This window comes from Diabrotica undecimpunctata, chromosome 6 (genome assembly GCF_040954645.1).
Source record: "Diabrotica undecimpunctata isolate CICGRU chromosome 6, icDiaUnde3, whole genome shotgun sequence".
In the NCBI taxonomy this organism is placed as follows: domain Eukaryota; kingdom Metazoa; phylum Arthropoda; class Insecta; order Coleoptera; family Chrysomelidae; genus Diabrotica; species Diabrotica undecimpunctata.
Window position 1 is genome coordinate 59,510,562 of NC_092808.1, and position 21,823 is coordinate 59,532,384.

The 21,823-nt window shown below is 32.6% G+C and overlaps 1 protein-coding gene across 4 annotated transcripts in view; it reads left to right on the forward strand.

Annotated features, from left to right (window-relative positions):
- Nucleotides 1-21,823, forward strand: part of LOC140443460 (glycerol kinase 3-like) — a 106,886-nt gene that overhangs the window by 62,073 nt on the left and 22,990 nt on the right. For all 4 annotated transcript variants that reach the window (XM_072534736.1, XM_072534735.1, XM_072534738.1 and 1 more), the window contains 2 exons: nt 3,427-3,583; nt 19,342-19,547. In XM_072534736.1, coding sequence (XP_072390837.1) covers nt 3,427-3,583; nt 19,342-19,547 — 363 coding nt within the window. The remainder of the gene's footprint in view (nt 1-3,426; nt 3,584-19,341; nt 19,548-21,823) is intronic.

Here is a 21,823-nt window from a genome sequence, read left to right on the forward strand (position 1 = left end):
TCTTTTATGCCTTTTATCTTTCCTTTAAAAGTTTTGTTTTGCTCGCTAATTTTCTTATAAAATGCTTTTGTGTTTCTGTTCTTACTTTCTTTTTCTATTTCTTTTATCTTATCATCTAACCAGGCACGTTTAATTTTCCTTATTTTTTTCTTACATTCATTCCTTATTCTATTGTATTCTTCCCTATAATCCTGTCTATTTGTTCTTATCCACATTTGTCTAATTTCTATCTTCTTTTTTAGCATGTTATGGCATTCTTCATTATACCATTCTTGTTTTTTTTTGTTTCTTTTTATTCCTATGTGTACATCCGCTGTTTCATTTATACATTTTTTTAAATTTCTCCATTCTGTTTCTATATCCTTTGTATATTTACACTGTTCCTTTAGTTTTTTGTTCATGTCATCAGCATACTTAATCCTTATGTCTGGAGCATTCAGTTTTTCTACGTACCATTTGTCTTTCATTGTCGTGTTTTTTAGAGTTCTTTTGCCTTTTTGTTTTACCTTTGCAGTCACCATAAAATGATCTGTGTCTGCATGCGCACCTCTGTAAGTTCTCACGTCCGTAACCGATGTTTGTTTCCTTCTTGTAATCAGAATATGGTCTATTTGGGACCATGTTTTTTGGTCTGGGGAAATCCATGTTACTTTATGGTATTTAGGATGTTCGAAATTTGTACTAATGATAATCATATTGGTACTAGCTGCTAGGTTACATAATCTTTGACCATTGTCATTTGTTTTTTCGTGTAATGTGTGTTTACCTGCTACTTGGTTAATGTAGTCTTCCTTACCTACTTGGGCGTTAAAATCTCCCATTACCAGTATTGTGTCTTCTCTAGGTAAATTCTCCATTTCTCGTTCAAGTTCCTCATACATTTTGTCTTTTTCCTCCGCAGCAGCACTATATCGAGGATACATCATTTATATTTTCTAAATAACATACATGTATCAGAATTTGGTGTTTATTGAAGAGTAAACTAAATATGTAAGACCAAATACTTACCATGTTGGGATAGTATGAGGTTTTTTTCCTGGTTTTTTCCTCATGATTTACTATGGAATCACTAACAGGAGAATTTTACTCTCATTACGGCATGTGGTGGTCTTTTTAAAGGCGAATCACATGCTATGATTTGTTCTGACGGATATTCCCAAGTTAAAGTCAATTTTATGTAATCGAATGAACTATTTTACAATAAAGTCGTCCCAGGAACGCAACTCAGCAATATTGGCAATGTCATTTTAAAGTCGTCTACTTTAAAATGTTTAATGTATGTCTGGTTTGCCAATATAAATGAGTCAGATAAAATTAAATTATTAGAAGAATTTTTCACCAAGTAACAAAAAATAAAATTTGTTTAATTTATTAATGTTTGCATTTTGAGAACGATTTCCGAAGTGGAAATTGAAACGTCAATAAACTTATTTTAAACTTTAATTGTGGTTTATTCCCATTAAAACAGTAATTAATTACTTTTTTATACCTAGAGTTAATTAATTTCTCTCCAATGTTCAGACCACATATAATTGATAATATATGACGTTCCTAGTTGGTTGGACGTCTATTATTATTAATATTAGTACCTGAGGAAATACTGTCACGCTGGAGATGTATTATTTCTTAGTTAAGTTTTTGTATTTTTCGCCAATATTTTTACATATTTATGATAAAAAAGTTTTCCCAATCCTCTTCTCTCGTTATTATTGCGTTTCAGAATATCTCTAAGATACCTTATTTAGCCTATTTTCTTAAGCATACAAAAAAGCATTACAATTTTCAAAACGTTTTCGGTCCATCATTAGTGAATCCTGAACCATCATTAGTGAATCCCACTTTAATTTAATAAACGTAAAGGTAACATTTTGACTGTTAATTGAAAAACGTGTAACAGGATGATTACTCACTTGAGCATTTGCAAATAACCACTTCCGAAACGGTATACAAGCTTTTGATTTACATATTAAATGGTATAAAAGTTAATTATTTATAATTTCAAAGAACGTTTTATTATAAGTCTAACACATGTGGATATATATATATATATATATATATATATATATATGTCTATATATATATATATATATATATATATATATATATATATATATATATATATATGTCTATATATATATATATATATATATATATATATATATATATATATATATATATATATATATATATATATAGACAAACGCGGCAAAGACTCACGAAGAGTTGGAGTTTTATTATCGAACAGATGTTAGATATTTTCTAGTTTATTACAATTTTAAAATATTACAGTACATGTCGCTTAACTTGCAATTGCATGTCTTATAGTTAATTGACTTTTTGTTTTTATGTAATTTGCATTTCGAAAAATGTGCCACATGTTTTTTTATAGATATTTTCTATATACAAGATCTTGATATCTGATGAATGTGGGGTCTGTTGTATTCCAACATAACAACACACTTCCAACACAGGTGTGCTACTGCTCAAGATGAATTTGCTACTACTTGAAGATTAATTGATCAATTAATTTAGATATCATGACGTCCTCATCATCCCACAAATGCCTATATTAACTATAAATTATCTAGATCGCTTGTTGTTCCTTTAATACTTATAACCTTACACTAATTTTTCAATTTCACATTTTAATGTAAACAAAGTATCATATTACCTTTAATTTAAATGAAAATAAAAATACTTTAATTTGGTATTATCCATAAACCACAAATGGTTGTTTAATTTCTATCAATCATGTCTTGACTTTCTTGTGATCTTGACAAATATTAATTTTATTCTTGGTCTTCCTAACTCAGTTGGCTGGTAACTTCTGTTAGACCCAGATGTGGTCGCTAATTCTAGTAACGATCAGTATATTCCATTTCGATTAAATCTTAAATAATCGACATTGTCGTTTTATTTTTAATTTTTATAACATTTAAAATATAAATCATAGGTTTTTATACCGTTTTGGAAGGAGCTATTTGCAAATGCTTTAGTAAATAATCATACCACATGTTTTTAAATTAACAGTCAAACTTGTGCCCCTTTTTGTTTACTGAATTTAAGTCGGATTGTTTACTTACAGCTTTCACTGATGATGGTCTGATAGCACCATAAACGTTTTGAACATTGTAAACCTTTTGGATATTTTTATTGTTTTATAAATTGTAACAATTACGGTCGGAAGTTTTTACTTCATTGTAATTTTTTTTAAAACTGGTATACAGCCAACAAGTTAGAATTTTCCCACTGAGAAAAAGCTGATAAAACGGTATGCTTTAAATTTTTTTATGATAGCCAACACGTTGCTTTAAGAAATATTTTGAGATTCGCGTTTTATTTGCCCCTATACTTATTTTTTATTGACCTCGATTATCGTTGAATTTTATTAAAATTATCATTTTATTTAAAACATTAACATTTTAGGTATATCAATAACGTGGTTACGTGATAATTTACAAATCATAAAAGATGTATCAGAATCATCTGAAGTAGCCCAGTCAGTAGATGCAACGGGAGAAGTCGTTTTTGTTCCCGCCTTTTCTGGTTTATATGCTCCATATTGGAGGAAAGATGCAAGAAGGTAAAAATGGACACTTTTATAACACTAGCTAGAAACCGATGTAGAATTCAGTCTGTGGTCGAAATAGTTGGACATACCGCAATAATGTCAATATTAGAAATGCCAGCTGCCAAAATAGTAATACAATTCGGCATGTAGCTAGAGATCTTGCAAACATTCCTGACCATGGAGCTGCGCCAAGGCGGAGTCAAAATTCACGTTAAGGCAGAAAGGTTCTATTCTAAGTGGAATTATACTAACCAAACTGAAACGTTCTACCTTAGACTGCAACCTCGAAATTGTCGAAATTTTTACAGTGTTGGACTGAATAGTAAATAAAAAATTGCACGGTGCATAACCAAAAAGGATTTTTATATGCATTTCGTTTATATTTTCAATTTCTTATTTTGAGTTGAGACATATAACTAATATTATGAGATGAATAACTAATACACATTTAATTTAATAATTTATTTGTAAGATTTCTGAATAATTGTACCTACTTAAAAATTATTTATAAATTAACTAATTTTTTATTGATTTATAATGGTATTTAGGACGGTAAATAAATTGATATTCAAATAAGGGTACAACGGATAATTTGATTTAGTAATAATTATAATTTGTTTACTGATTTGTTGAATGTTAATGATTGATTGATAATTTGTTTGGAATTCTCCATACGTTATAACTACCAGAAATCAGAGATTACTTGGAATTGCATTGAGGTTAGATAAGAACAATTAGAAACAATAGAACAATAATTAGATTCTACCTACCTATACAGATACATGGATTTCCTTTTAGTAATTAGTTGGATTTAGTTTAGTTATATTCCTGAATTCTGACTTGAAAGGTTTCGACAATATATACACAAAGTAGCAAAATTAACAGACCACTTTAAAATTTTTACATTTTTTGTCTCTTTAATTGAAACTTTAAATAATAAAGCTACTAATTTTTACAAAAAAACAAGACACTTTGTGACTTTTAATAATTTACATTTATCATAGCCTACTTTAGGCTTGTTTCTTAAACTAAGCAGAAAATAAGGATTTATTGACGAAAAACATGGCTTGTTAAAGGACCTAACTTTTTTATTTTCGAATATAAGCGAAAGAATAAAAAAAAACAAAATGTTAAGAAAACCTAAGGCTATAGTTGGTTTTAATTTCAGTATTTTACAAATTCTAGAATATTCCACGGGGTGTTGCAAACTTTAAGAAAAAAACACAGTATGATTGGTACACAAAAATCACATAAATCTGGCAACAGGTTTAGGAAATACGAGACGTCAAAATGTAACATTTTTAAGGCGATGCGTTAATTTTGCCGCTTAGAATATTTTATTAGAATCTAATAAACAAGTTTTCAAATAAAATTTTAATTGGTATAGATAGATTATTGAGGGAGTATGATGATACAGAAATATAAGTTTACAAAAAATCTTACCCAAAGTCACTTTTCAGTCGCGTTATAATCACGTAATAGTATATAGTTCTCCTAAGAGTTTTAATTGTCTATAGCAGATTCTTCTAATAGTTTACATCCTAGGTCACCTTCATCATCGCCAGTGTCTGACCACAAACTATCAGAATCATCTTCGCCAACGTGTATAATTAGTTCAGCCACGTCATTTATTAAGTGTTCTTTCTTAAGGTATTCCTGTTCTACTTCAATAACGTGTTCACATGTACTCTTCCACACATCTGCTCCGAGATTGTTGAATTTTTCTTCGGCTATCTGTCTAACGTCTGACATTTTAAACGACACATTCTTTGAAGCGACACGATTTTTAACTACTCCCCAAATTTTTTCAATAGGATTTAGTTCAGGGTGGTATGGAGGAAGACGTAATACAATGTGTCCTTGTTTCGCCATTATAGTGCCTACTACATATTGTTTATGTGCTGGCTTATTCAATTTAAGTTTTTCATAAAGTTCTGGTTTTGTGTCAGTCACTGCAAAATAAATGCATCTTTCTGTTAGCCATCGCTGCATGTCCTTTTTTCCATGAAGATGTAGGGGCAGCTTCACAGGCCACGTTATGATAGGATGCGTTGTCCAATACAAGCATGGTTTTCTGCTGCAAGTTGGGAATTAACTTTTCTTGAAGCCATTTTATGAAGTTTTCTTGGTTCATATCGTTATGATAATCCCCAGTACGCTGACCAGATTTGAAAATTAGTAGGCCATTTGGAACGAAACCTGTTTCCCCTCCTGCATGTACGATAATTAACCGCTGACCTTTGGCAACAGGAGACTTTAAACACTTGTTTGTACCATCATCCCATGATTTAGATGTTTATGGCTGCTGTGGAGATACGTTTCATCAGTGTAGATAACATCATAACCCTCCGCTGTATATTTTTTTATTTTTTTTTTAGATATTCGGTTCGTTTGGCTTGAATATCAAGCTTTTTTCATGGGTATTTTTCGGTTGTCATTTGTTTTTTTCTATTTAAAACCTAATTTCTTCAACACTTTTCTGAACGACGATAGTTTACCTTGGAAATGAATCTCATTCTTAACAGCGTTGTAAACAGCTGACATTTTAGGTCTGCTGCCATGAATCATTGCAAAGGTATGCACTGTGTTTCTTATAATTTCTCCCTCATAACCATCGACGTTGGTTTTCGGTTTTGGCTGATTGATCTTTTTTCTGGGAGATTTAAAGATATTGCCCGAGCTGCTTTTAGAAATTCCAGTGGCTCCAACAACCATACTTAAAACCGAAGATTTCGTGTTGTTTTTTTCTTGCTCCTTTTTTAAAAACTTATACACGTTGTAAATAATCTGTCGTCCCTGACTGTGAATAACACGGCTGTTATTCATTGTGATGGCACTGTGAAGGAAATGAAAATATTTTGATTAAACAATTATGATTGATCTAAATATAAATTAAAAAAACATATCACTTCTATGTTCGGTAGGTGTTATAAATTTTTTCATTTTTCTATAAAAAAATCACCAAAAGATATAATTTAATTATAACCCGATAACGAATTTAAAAAAAATGTTAAGATTACATAACTACGTATCTACCTATATAAAATAAGTATTTAAATTTTATATTTTTATCGAAAAAAATTATTTTTTATGTTAAAAAAGTTTTAAAAATGTAAAATTTAAAAAAAAAACACGATGTATAAAACAAAGATTTCAAAAAAATATAAACTCAAATCAACATAAATCGTAACATATGAAGTAGTTTTAGAAAAAAAGATTTTCCAATATCAAATATTAACCAATTAATTGAAACAGACTGCAAGTAATTTTTGTTTTGCACCAGTCTCAAAAAAAAAGAAATGAAAAAAAATTATTGAAATTTCCTTAATGCGCCCCTATATATTTTAATTTATGATATATTACTTACCTTTTGACCGCTTTTAATAAATTTGAATACGCAACAGGTAAACGGGAGAAAACACACAAACTTATTGAAAGTTAATACCTCAAAGTCAAGAACACAACTAAAAATTTTCAAGTCGATATTTTCACGTTGCATAGTACAGTGCGTTTCGCATGGAAGTGGGGACTAAACCAAATTTCGTCTACTGCGCCGTGGTCAGGAGTGTTTGCCCTATCTCTACATTATTTAAACGCATCGTGAAGTACGGATGTACTTCTAGCTCCGGGAAATGAGATTTCTCTCGTGACTCTGGTAAATGCATGTATATGAAAAAAAAAATTAGTTATGCCTATATAAAGAAAACCTATACGTTTTCTGTAGAGATTTTGGCGTATTTGTTTAATTATTAACAATTTGGTGTAAACAATTCTTTAAAATGTTTTTAACAAATCCTCACAATTTCAGATCGATCTATTAACTAGTTTAAAAGTTGTTGTATTTGTTTATCCCAGACACTTTTTTTTATAATAACATTAGTCGGAAAATAAACAGTAATTCTACGCGTACCACGTGAAAGTATTAGAGTTAAACAATCAATGTGTATCAAAAAAACTGAAATAAAATTACAACGCAAAATCGTTCTTCAAAATTACGGTTACTTTTGTTTTATAAACATTTATAATAAAAAAAACTTATAATGAAGTAAAAATGTACATATGATGGTATATTTTTATTACAATTTTAAAAATTATCGAAACGGATTAATTATTTTCAAAACGATCTTCAAGACAGGTCAAAGTGAATTTTTGGTTAACACTCAACTAATAAACGTCCAATTTGTTTATATTTTTTTTTTTTTATTAAAATTAAGCTGAATAAAATTAAGGTGTATTCAAAGTCAAATATGTAATAAAGATATATTATTAAAAAGATAAGTCTGGTTTAATTGATAACATGATAATAAGATAAAATAAAAAAGTGAGCAATGACGTCACAAACTTGGATAGATTTATTGCATGCAATTATTTAGTAAAATACACTGTTGTGTATGATTTGGGAATTATAAATGTGTGTAGAGAGTGTGTAATAGGGTAAATTATATATTTATATGAGAAAAAGTAACAAAACATAATGATCTAGATAGACTGAATGTTGTGGGGTAATGTGATAACATATAGTTAATTTATCTAAATATAATTAAAAATTAAGGATTGCAAATAATTGTAATTATAATGTATGTACGGTATCAAATGTGGTGGCATTGTATGTATGGAATGGTTTTGGAAATGGTGGTTGTGGTATATGGAAGACTAAATAGAGAAAATGTGCAAGTGCACATGTAAGTATGTTGTAAAAGTGATAAAATAAATGTAGAATTGATATGTGTGTATGTGATATGTTATTTGATTAAATGATACAAGTATACCTGAATGAACAAAATGAAAAGGTCCAGTACCATATTATTTAATAGCATCTTAAGTTAAATTGAAACTTAAAGTTACAGTGAATGTGGCTAAAATGTTTGTTTGAGGAGATAAGTTGTGGCAGTGTCTGTATAGTAAGGTTTTAAAAAAAAAGGAGGTCTGCAGTATATGGAATAGCTAAATGGAGGTAGCGTGTGCAAAACATAAAGAAATGTACAAAAAAGAAATAGGTACGTTGAGTATATATGTGACATATATGCACAAGTGCAAGAAATACTAGTTAAATGGTAAAGATTGTGAATTAGAAATCAATTCCAGTAAAATTGAAGATATATGAACAGTATTAATTATGCATTGAGAATCTGGTGATATATAACTGTTAATTAATTATGAAATTGAAGTATTAAATTGGTGAAAGAATCAAAATATGTTTGATATGGGAGTTGTGGAATGGATGAAGGTTGTTAATAAAATATGGGAGAAGGAACGATAGAATGAACAAGTCTGTAGGTAATATTAGTGGATGTTTAGTTTGAAAGATAGAAAAGTAGATGTTGGTTAAGAAGAATGGTATAAAGGAACCACAATAATAAAGCAATTTTTTACCTTCCAAACTAAACACCCACTAATATTACCTAGAGACTTGTTCATTTTATTATTCATTTGTGAACAAGTGCGAACGATTTTTGGGCAGTAGTGTGTATTTCAGTTACTTACTCGCTATTCGTATCTTCATTATTTTCTGACTAATGTTATTGCAAAAAAAGATCTGTGGGATAAAAGTAATTCATGAATCGATCTGAAATTTTGAGGGTTTGTTAACCCTTTCGATACTGTTGCCGTACAAGTACCATTTTCAATTGCAGCTTTGATGAGCGAGCGCCGTACTATTACGCAAAATTAATCTTCATCGTTCAGGTTGTCCCGTACAATTGTAGAGCCGTACTTTTTTATAAATACCGTTTTCTGAAATTTGTTTTGTAATAAGGAAAAGAAAAACAATGCATTGTAAATAACTAAATGAAAAACGATTTACCCACTTCTATAGAAAGAATATAATCTGAACGACCGGTCTCGATCGGGAAGTGCAAAATTTTCCCGCCACAGTATACGGGCCGCCCGCAACCAATATTCCGCCCGTAGTGAAAGGGTTAAGGCACAATACCCAACTTTAAGCGCAATAACCAATACCTTGATTCATTTTTTACAATAGTTACAAACAATAACGATATTGCCCTATTTTGCAGTTTTCGAAGCAACAAATTAGTTTTATAACTTTTAGCAATCGCCAATTTTAAACTTTTTTTGTGTTTTAAAAAAGTTTTGTAATTTCACCAAATATTAAACTTTTTAATGGTAAGCGAAAAATCGAAAAAGTTGCATTTTTTTACAATAAATTGTTAATAATTAAAATATAGGGGGTTGAAACTGGGGACAGAAATTACTGGGCTGAAGATAGGGTAAGCAAACAAACCGAAACGTCTGCGAACTGCTGCTCTTGGTTTGGTTGGAGAGTTGGGTCGTAAGTAAGTGAATATTTGGAACTGGAAAGGGATAACTACAAAGAAATGAATCAAAAAAATAGGTACTTACATAGATTGCATGGGCAACACACACAAGAAGGTTCCTAAACTATGTAAATTGGACGCCGTTTACAAGAATCTTCCTGCTGGATGGAAAGAAGGCTTTTCTTTCCTAAAAAATATTAAACGGGTGAAAATCTTGTCAAAGGAAATAATTCTACACTTGGTTTAGAGAGAAACATTACATATTTATTACTTATTACTTCATAAAGTTAAGATTTAAAAACAGACTTACAATGGTGCTATTTGTAACGGTTAACTCTAGACGTTGGGAACACTATAGGAATTTAAATTATTATTAAAATGAAAATATCTAGATTTTTCAACGGGGCTTACATTGAGGTTAACCTTCAAAACAAAACAATTCAAATTTATGATTATGTACCAAATGTCCGAAGAGGATAATACTAACTGCCATATGTCAAAATGAAATATCAAAACTTTTTGAAATATTAATTAAATTCTAAAATTATTTGCATTTAAAAAAAGAATAATATGACAAATAGCCAATCCATAAAACTTATAATTTTATTTATTACAATTTTTAACTTGTCATTAAAGCAAATTTTTTATTAATGAAAAATGTCTATTTTTACTTGGAAAAATGTTTAACAAAAATGTACCTGATATCACTCAGGCTGATGTATTTCCTTCAAGAAGTTCTTGGGATTAGAATTGGATTAAAGCTTTGCAAACAAACACAAATTCGTTTCACTCAAGCTGCAAATTAGTCTACCATGGATCATAAAAATAGACAATTGTTGAAGTAGGAACTGATACGGGCTTCGGATTAACAAACTACAATCTTCAAAACTCGGCCACTCAAGTTCTTCTTTAAACCATTGGACCTCTCAAATGGTTGGAAATGCCGTCTTACAAATCTCTCAAATAAGTCACAGCACGAAACAATCGGTGATTAAACTCAACAAAAAACTTAAATTACATTTGAGTTTAAAATTCACCTCTCCACATATAAAAATTTGCCGTCTTTTTGAAGACTACACCCACAAGCTATTTCCTTCTAATTTCAATCCCAAGTTCCACTTAAACTCCACATTTAACTGCTACTATAATTTTACACTGTATTTCCATGTCACAAAAACGAAAACCGAACATACAATAACGAATTTAAAAAAGAAAAATCCGGACTAAACAGTGAAGTGACCACTTCGGCGATCCATTACAGAGTAATAAAATCCACACTGCTACTACACTACACATTTTCCCATGACAAATAACGAAAAACCATTACGAATTTAAAAAAAAAAATCCGGACTAAACAATGACCTGAATCGTATCGTCTATTCCAGAGTGACATCATTTGCCCAACCCAGTATAAACAAAAGCATAAACGGAAATACTCTTGTTTTCTATCAGGAAAATATCCCAAAGCGACTTCACGATCAAAAGAATGCAATTAAAAATTATTATATACAAACCAGAAATGTTTATATTATCAATCCCAACGATGCAAAAGGATTGAAAATATTTCGGTGTTTTAATACATACAGGGTGATTTGAAATGCTAAAATCTGCAGAAAACGTATAGTTTTTATTTATATAGGCGTATAATAACTAAAAAAAAATAGATACCTTTATTTGTCGCAGTCCCGAACAGTCTTTATTTGCTTATTTCCCTATACTATTCATAGACCGATGCCAATCGTAGAAAAGCATTCAGGCTGTGTAGCTGCGGCTGAGTCCTAGTAGCTGCCTACTAGTGTTAAAAAGTACTTCAATGACATTTGCTGTTACGTTTTTACTTTATTTACACATGTAAATTTTTTTGTCACGTTAGTTTGGTTGGTTCTCTTTAGATTATTTTTTGAATACATGAAAGATGAATACATGAAATTAATAAAATCAACCTAGAATTAATTTCTTGTATGTAGTTTTTCCAAGAGGTATTGGTAGTAAGTTTCAACAAATCTTCTTTTTCGGATAATGCAACAAACAAAACATTTTTAGACGAGTATCTAGGCGTCCTCTGTCAACATAAGATATCTTAGCTAAAACCTTCTGTCTAATTTCAATTTTAGCAAATGTAAAGCAACTTCTTCATGACATTTCTTTATAAAATTTCTTCAATTTTTCCTGTCTTTAGCATCGTTTTTATATCCCAAGTTGTGCTGTTTTTGTTTGTTTATATACTTTTCTTGTCCATTTCTCTGTTGTCAATCTCTGATGGCTTCTATTAGTAATTCATTTAATTTGTCTTCTTTCTTATCCTGTTCAAAGGATCATGATAAAAATGAGCGTGGCACTTATGGAATGCCAACAGAAATGAATACTTCTTATAGCGTGTTATTACTATATGTAGGTTAATGAAATTTGATATTTGCTTATTACTTAATTGGTAATATTTTTTATGATAACACTACACATTTAAGTTCTTTAAAATTTTAAAAATCTTTTTTTAAAATAATATTTTTTTTTTAAATTTTGATTAATGATTTTAGTAATTTTTCTTCTTCTTCTTCTTCTTGCTACTTTATAAATAGGCAAAATGCCTGTTTTACTTCGATTTTTAGCCTCAATTGACGTTGTCTGACCATCTTTTCCTCGGTCGCCCCAATGATCTTCTTCCATTTGGCGATTTGTCTCTTGCTATTCGTACTATTCTATTTTCTGTAATTCTTTCGATGTATTGATTCCATTCCACTTTTCTTCTTTTGGGCCACGCGTTTATTTCCTCTATACCACATCTTGTTCGTATTTCCTCACTTCTTACTCTGTCTCTTAGAGTTTGGTTTGTTATTTTTCGTAAGACTTTAATTTCTGTTGTTTCCAGTAGTCTTTGTGTTTTCGCCGTATCTGCTCTTGTTTCCGCTGTGTACGTCATTATCGGTCTTATTGTTGATTTATATATCCTGGTTTTCATTTCCGTTGTGAGGTATTTGTTTCTCCAGATTGTGTTGTTGAGACATCCTGCTGCTCTGTTTGCCATATTCACTTGTTTTTGTACTTCTTCCACTTTTCCGTAGCTTGACAGTTTTATTCCGAAGTATTCAGTTTCCATCACTTGTTCTATTATTTTGTTATTTACTACTAGTTTACATCTTCTCGGTTCCGCTGATATCACTATCGCTTTAGTTTTCTCTGTTGAGATCTCCATGTTGTATATGAGCGCCGTATTTTCGAATTCTTTAATTAATCTTTGTAGGTCATCTTCATTTTCGGCTGTTATTATAGTAATTTTTAAAATTTGTTAAATGTAATACCTATAGAATTTATGCATCATATACATTTTCATTATTATCTTGTATTTATGCTTAATTATTTAATTTTGATTATCATTATATTCTAAAAAGAAATATGAATTATGGGAGGGTATATTAACTAATTTTCATTAAAAACTTTCTTATTTGCAAACACTTATCTATAAACGATTATAAAATTTCTAAAATAAACTTTTGTTTATTTTAATTAATGTTATTTAACTATATTTAATTTTATGTAATTTTGTTAAATTTTTATATTTTTTTATAATTTTATTTAATTATAATATATAATAATTTAATTTAATTATAATATATATAATATAATTAAAATTACGTAGCTTTGTTTAACTAACTCACATAAGGAAATATATTCAAAAATCAAAAATTGTACTCTTAATAATGATTCTAGTTCATAAAAATGTATGTTCTTTTAAAAAAGTTCCGTAAAGTCAGATACACTAACCACGCACAAAAATAACAAAATATTGTTTATGGCACTCACATTATGACAAGTCACTGGCCTCTGAAGCGAACATATGCTAAAACCAAGAGAAAGGAACCGGTCATAAGCTTCTAAAGTCCTGAAAAATATGGGTTCTCCAGATGTATGCGATAAAAGAAGGATTTTAACCTCTTCAGCAAAAATATTGACACAGGTGTCTGACCTCGTGTCGACATTAAGTAAGGAATCCCAGTGGAATCCTATTAATGATAAAGAAATATTTCTATTGATGGAATAAATTACCACATAAAAGGCAGGTTTCATAACAACTAAACAAGCACGAGACATTGGCCATGAATATAGACACCATAAGCCATTTAGATGACTATAAGAAGAGGAAGACTATAGATGAGATGGGTAGATGACAAAAAAAGAATAGGTGAACAAATTACAAGTATGTTGCTCAGGATAGAGATCGATGGAAGGAGTTGGGAGAGGCCTATGTCCAAAAATTGACGACAGTGGGCTAAGAATAAAATTATTTTTAAAAGATCATATTTGTCGCATCTTAAAATATGACCTAGATATGAGATCTTTCGCTGTTTAACAATGTTTAGAAGCTCTCTTTGGATATTAGTTCTTCATTTGTAATAAGGTCGAACCATGAAGTTTTAAGAAACCTTCTGAGACACTACATTACGAACTCTTCAATACGGTTTAGCGATCTTACTTTAAGTGACCAGGTCTAGCTACCGTACATTATTATTGGCCATACGTAGCATTTTAGGACGCGAATACGGTCAAAAGTTTCGCGCTTGCAAAAGTAGTTATTGAATTTGGTAAAACTATTCCTCACTATTGCTATTCGTATCTTCACTTCTTCGTCGCAGTCCCATTTAGTGTTTGTAGAAAAACTGGGTTGAAACACTTTTTATTACGTAGGTTATAATTACAATGATTAAAAAGCCGACTATACAAAATATTGACCGACTTGGTCGAGTGTTGATGGCGAAGTGAGTTGTTCGCGCCAAAAACCGACCTCTACCTCAACGGGCAAAAACACAAAGCGCTCCAGCTAGTGGCGCGTATGTTTGAACAGAGACAAAAAATGAATACATTATCTCTGTGACGGATAACTTTAAAATAAATATAGATGCGAAACGGAACAGGCCGCCCGCCTTGAAAGGCTAAAGTCTTTCAAAATAATACAATAACTTAACAATTTCAAAAATGAGCAAAATTTTTCAAGATTCTAGCACTATTCACTGCATCGTAGAGGGAAGATAACAGATACTGCTCCCTTGATGATCCCTCTCGTCGTCTTTATGTAACCACACTGGAAACTCCGTCTGGACCTGGATGCAGCTCGACTACAAGTCCCAACTGCCAAATTAGAGGCGGCAAGTTCTTCTCCTTGATAAGAACTAGTGTGCCAGTATTAATGTCTTTGGAAACTTGTTTCCATTTTTTCCGCTGCTGCAACTCTCCTATGAACTCAGACCACCTTGACCAAATGTGCTGCACCATTTTTTGAAGGCGCTGAAAGTGGTTCAATCTATTTTCGTTTATGGACATCAAATCAGGTTCAGGAATGGCTGTAAAAAGCCTTCCGATCAGAAAATGAGCCGGAGTCAAAGGACAAAGGTCATTGGGATCTGATAAAAGGGTAGATATAGGACGACTATTGAGGACCGATTCCACGTGCGTGAGATGAGCATTGCCAACGACGCGTTTCAAATGCGATTTCATTGACTTAACGCCGGCCTCCCAAAGGCCACCTAAGTGCGGCGAAAATTGTGTAGGATAATCATTTGATTTCAGCTAGGAAGGTCCATTCCACCATAAGTCAGAAGACATGAGTAATTGTCCTTCAAAACTACGTGATGCCAACTTTTCCTTTCCGTTTTGGTCTGAATCTCAGCGACACGATTTCCTACAAATGTCTTTAATAGTTTTGACTGTGTGCGTATCCATGCCAGAGTGATAATAGAATCAGACCAATGAAATACTTTATCGAAATTGATATCTTTCAGACAAACGAGCAAGTAACAATGCGCCGCACAATTCCAAAAGAGATATTATAATCACTTTTAGGGGTGCAACCTTGGATTTTGCGCATAACAGACGAACCAAAACATGTCCATCATAATCAACACTCTTAACATAGATTGCAGCACCATATGCCTTGTTGCTGGCATCAGAAAAACCATGTAGCTCACAAGAGATCGAATCCTTTAATTTTACGTACCTAGGTATTTCGATATTATTTAATCTAAGTAATTCCTCCTTGAAATGCTGCCACTGCGTAAAAATGATTTTCGGAACAGATTCATCCCAGCCTTGCTGTTCTTGCCAAAGAATTTGCATTATAGTCTTGGCCGTAATTGTGCAAGCGCTAAGCAGCCCAAGAAGATCATAGATCTGGGCAATACCAGAAAGAATTATTTTCTTCGTTACCTTATTAGGATTAGATAAATCAGCTACCTTATGTTAGTGTATCCGAATCACACATCCAGTTTAGGCCAAGTACCTTTACCTTTTCTTCTCCACCGAATGATTTTAGATTTGATAGGCACTTGGAACTTCGAATTTTATTAATTACTACCGGATCATTCGATACCCACTTCCTCAACTCAAAACATCTGCTGTTTAAGATATTGTTGATATCCTTGCATACATTCGACAATGTCTCTGCGCAATCTCCACCTGTCAGAAGATCATCAACATAGAAATCTCGCTTGATGATCTTGGAAGCAGTAGGGTGAAAATCTTTATTCTCGGATGCTAACTGAAATAAGCAACTAATGACCTGAAACGAAGCTGAAACTGTTCCATATGTGACCGTATTTAGCTGATGTGTGCTCAGAGTATCAGAAGGAGAAGAACGCCAGAAGATTTGCTGAAGTGCTCGTTGTTCAGTATCCACGAGCACCTGACGATACATTTTTGTAATATCAGCAGACACAACAAATGCATGTTTTTGAAAACGCAATAAAATTAAAAATAAATCGTCCTGAATGGTAGGACCCCAAATTTGAATGTCATTTATTGATAGACCAGAAGAAGATGGAAAGGAACCGTCGAACACCACACGAAGCTTTATGTTTAGATTGTCATCCTTTAAGACCCCGTGATGGGGAAGATAATATGAAAAGCTCTGTTGACTACCATCAACCTTGGACATGTGACGAAGTTGTATGTATTTTTCCATGAATTCGGTATACATCCTTTTTAGGATGTCATTTTTATGAAGTTTTTCTCCAAGTTGCGAAAACGTTTTGGTGCCTGTCGCTTTGAATCACCTATATTTTCAACGGGACCTCTCAGAGGTATGTTGATGATAAAGCGACCTTCGTCATTTCTCTTCACCGTTAAGCAGAAGTGTTTTTCGCATATTAAGTTTTCCTCGGAAAGTACAGGTTCCGTGTACTTTTCGAGTTCCCAGTAATTTTTGTAGCTGAACATTGTAAGTCAGAACTTGAATCATTTCTATTGAAGTTGCAATATGAAACTGATTTCCTTTTGTCATTGGACTGACCGGAAACTATCCAACCGAACCTTGTTTTTTGCATGACTGAAGCAGAAGGACCTAGACTGAATTGTCCCACACACAAGATTTTCCAGAAAGTATCAACACCTATCAGAATGTCGGTTTTTGAAGCAACATGAAAATCTGGATCTGCTAGCCTTAAATGACGTGGAATATCTAAGTTTCCAATGTCGAAACTATATGCTGGAATTCTATCGTAGATTCTATTGACTACGAGACATGAAAGAGATGTAGAAAACGAAGACTGCCTTGGCTGAATCTTCGCTGTGCACTTAGATCGAATGTTTGAGACTGCATGACCTATTCCCATAATAGAGATATTTACCTCGGATCTTGATAGCGCTAGCTTATCAGCTAATTCTCTCGTTATGAGATTTGATTGAAAGCCACAATCAAGAAGAGCCCTACATTGATGAACCCTACCGTTTTTATCGAATATCTGAACGCCAGCAGTAAAAAAAATTGATTGAGCTACATTCGAGTGAGCTGAAAGGGACACTTGGTGTTCAGGTTAAGACTCCACCCGCTGATTAGTATCGGTAGTGTGAACGGATTGTTTATCTAAATGCAACAAACTATAGTGTTTTGAAAATGAAAAAGACAGAAAAGATTTTATTTCACGTTCAAAGCGTCTATGTATCTATTGATACGTATTTCGCTTTAATAAAGCTCATCAGAATAGTTATTCATAGCCGTTCTTAACGTGAAAAATAAAATTCTCTGTCTTATTAGAAGTAACAATAACATGACTTCGTTATGGACGCAATAGCGACATCTGATAGAAAAATCGGTAAGATAGTTTCGAAACAAATTCAGATTTCTGCTTTAATCTGGAGCCTTCTAAAAATTGCAAGACATGACCAGACGATGATAAAGATGTTAAAGAAGACATGGGGAATCTAAAATTTGCATTCCACGACATGTCTATTCATCTAGGCAGAAATCCTAACGAATTTGTTTCTCGTACTCATACAGAGTAGATCCGAAGAAAATGAAAAAGACAGAAAAGATTTTATTTCACGTTCAAAGCGTCTATGTATCTATTGATACGTATTTCGCTTTAATAAAGCTCATCAGAATAGTTATTCATAGCCGTTCTTAACGTGAAAAATAAAATTCTCTGTCTTATTAGAAGTAACAATAACATGACTTCGTTATGGACGCAATAGCGACATCTGATAGAAAAATCGGTAAGATAGTTTCGAAACAAATTCAGATTTCTGCTTTAATCTGGAGCCTTCTAAAAATTGCAAGACATGACCAGACGATGATAAAGATGTTAAAGTGATGTTATAGTGTTTTGCCTTACATTTTTTACACGCTCCATATTTGCAGTTGGAGCTAAAATGGCCAGAATAAAGGCAATTTGTACAAAGTTTTGAATCCCTAGCATGTTTGATTCGCTCTTGAGTCGAAGCCCCCAAGAATTTAGCACAGTTATATATTTTATGATCTTCTTTGCAGAACGTACATGCTTTTCTATTGAACGAGAGAAAAGATTGCGGCTGCCTCGAGAATTTGGACTGCCTGTCCGATTTATACGTAACTTTCGATACTTCTAGCTTCTCTAGAAGATCAGCTTTGCCTTTCAAGAATGAGATCATATCTTCAAAGGTAGGAAGATCACCTCCGGATCTATATGATTCCGCACAATAATTTGCACAAATTATTTATGGGAATTTATTTTGATACCTTTTTCATTCTGCTGTGCATGTTGAAACATCTTTTCTACATAAATGTTAAACCCTGTATCACGCTCTTGCTTTTTTACGTGTTGTGTATATAGACTATTGGAGATCCGTACATTGTCAAAAGCTTTTGGGCAATGATAAAGCAGATAAAGACATTCTTCCTGTGGTCATAACATTTTTGCACCAGCACTATTCTGGTTAAATCTTTGGTGTGTCACTATACCAATTAGTAGTGGTACGTTATATGCGGGGTTTATAGGCCGTGGTATGGAATTATCTCTTCCTGGTGTTTGATTTGGAACTGCTGTAGACATTATCAAAGGTGATACGATAGATATTTTCAAAACTGATTCGACAAAGCCGTCCGCTAACTAATAATCAACAAATAACTACTAGGTTGATATTGTTTTGCTACAGTTCTTTTAATGCCTCTTGAGTAACAAGATAGTCTCAATTTGTATATTTTATTATTTAGGGAATTAATAACAATTATTTTATTTTTATTTATATTTTTAGCGTAATTTGTGGAATAACGGATGAAACGAAACCAGGTCATTTCGTAAAAGCGGCTCTTGAAGCAGTTTGCTTTCAAGTCAGAGATGTTCTTGAAGCTATGGCCTTAGACTGTAGATATCCCCTTCAGAAATTATTAGTCGATGGAGGAATGACAAAGAACGATTATCTTATGCAAATGCAAGCGGATTATTGTGGAATTCCAGTTGGTAAGTTAACATAATAGTTTATGTTCAGATAGTTTTATTTTTGGAGGACAAAAGTCCTGGCAAAGTAACTGATAACACGCAAATATCTTCGAAACGTAACTCGAAATCTAGGGCTAGATCGAACGTTTCTTGTTGCAAGCACTTAAGCATATTTTAGCTGAGCAAATATCATACCGATACGAACATAACTTAAGCGGTCGATGTAGGTTATATTCTTTTCGCGGTATAAGAATTAAAACACCACCAATAAAACAAATACAGAGATGTATTCAGATAATAGAAGCAAGCAGGGAAGATTGATGAGAATACTAGATATAAATATAATAATCTCATAAATAAATAATGAGAAAACTAGAAACAATGAATAAAGAACTAGATAAATTAGAAAACGTCGAAGCAAAGTCAAAATGCGATGCACGGATATAAAAATCACAACGGCAGGACGTTGTGATAATAGAACAACGGCAAAAAGAATTGCCTTCAAAGTCTATAATAATAATAGATAATTTAAATTAGAGGGACAGTTACAAGATAGATAAGTAAATAAACTTACCGGCCAAGTTGACTTTTTCGGGCGCTGGTACACAAGTCGGACTTTCTTGTACAGAATCTAAGACGTAAGTGAACTAGTCTCGAGTTAGATAGTTAGGGCTCAGATTCCTGTGAAAAAGAGGAATTTCAGTTCTTATGCGAGAGCCCTAAGTATGGGATACGGACAGGGAACCATTTCCAGTCAACGGGACTTTTTTAGAAACTCTACATTTGTCTAGAGACAGCACAACAGTAACTTAAATTGATTTAGGAAATGTATATTTCTTAAATTAAAAAAAGCAAAGAATTCAAGAATTCATTGATACGAATTCATTACAATGAATAAGTTCTTGGAAGATGAGAGCTTTAAAGACACAATGCGATACCAACTTCAGTAATTAAGAAATCGATTCATGACGCGATCTGTGGTTTTCGTAGCCATAGGCGTAGCTAAAAAGTTTTGGAAGAAAATAATTGGGTGATACTTGGAACACGTAAAAATTACATTAAAGACGCAGCAAATAACATTCTAGGGCCGCAAAGACCACCACCACGCAATGAGTGGTTCGATGCTGAGTGCGAGGACATTACAAGAAGAAAGAACAATGCATATAAACTGATGCAGCAAAGAAGAACCCGAGAAAAAGAACAAAAATATAAAGATCTCAGAAGAGAAGAGAAGTACATCCATCGGAGAAAAAAGCGAACTTATGAAAATAGAATATTGGAAGAACTTGAGGCATTAAAAAAGGAAAATCAAACAAGAAAATTCTATAAAAATCTAAATAAAGCAAGAAAAGAATTTAAACCAAGGATCGGACTATGTAAGGATAAGGAGGGGCATATACTCAATACAAAAGAAGAAGTATTGAAAAGGTGGGTGGAACACTATAAAGAACTGCTTACTATCGAAGTAGAAGATCCAAATCAACCACCCCCAGGAGCAAACAACAATACACCATTGGAGCCTCCATCAATTCAGGAAGTACGGGATGCAATAAAACACCTAAAAAATAATAAATCTCCAGGAAGTGATGGTATACCCGCGGAACTTATTAAATGTGGAGGTGCTACTCTGACTAATCATATATATAAAATCATACTGAGAGCCTGGAATGAGGAACAAATCCCAGAAGAGTGGTGTATTGGGATCGTTTGCCCGCTACACAAAAAGGGCGATGAATTAGAATGTAGAAACTATAGGGGAATAACCCTCCTTAATACAGCATACAAAATATTTTCGAGTATTTTATATGGTCGCCTGAGTGAATATTCAGAGGAGCTTCTTGGCGAATATCAAAGTGGTTTTAGGCCTGGTCGATCAACAACAGACCAGATCTTTGTGCTAAGGCAAATACTGGAAAAAACCAATGAATTTAATATCGACACATACCATCTTTTCGTAGATTTTAAATCGGCCTATGATAGTGTCCTAAGAAATAAATTGTATGAAGCCATGGATGAATTCCACATCCCCGATAAACTGATAAGATTGGTTAAGGCTACAATGCGTAAAGTTGTTTGCAAAGTCCAAATACAGGGCGAACAATCACAGGCATTTGAAACGCATGTTGGGTTGCGACAGGGAGATGCGCTGGCGTGTCTCCTTTTCAACATAGCTTTGGAAAAGGCGGTCAGGGATGCCCAAATAGACAGCAGAGGAAACATTTTTAATAAATCATCCCAAATTTTGGCATATGCAGATGATGTTGATCTAGTTGCCCGCACAACACGCAAGCTAGAAG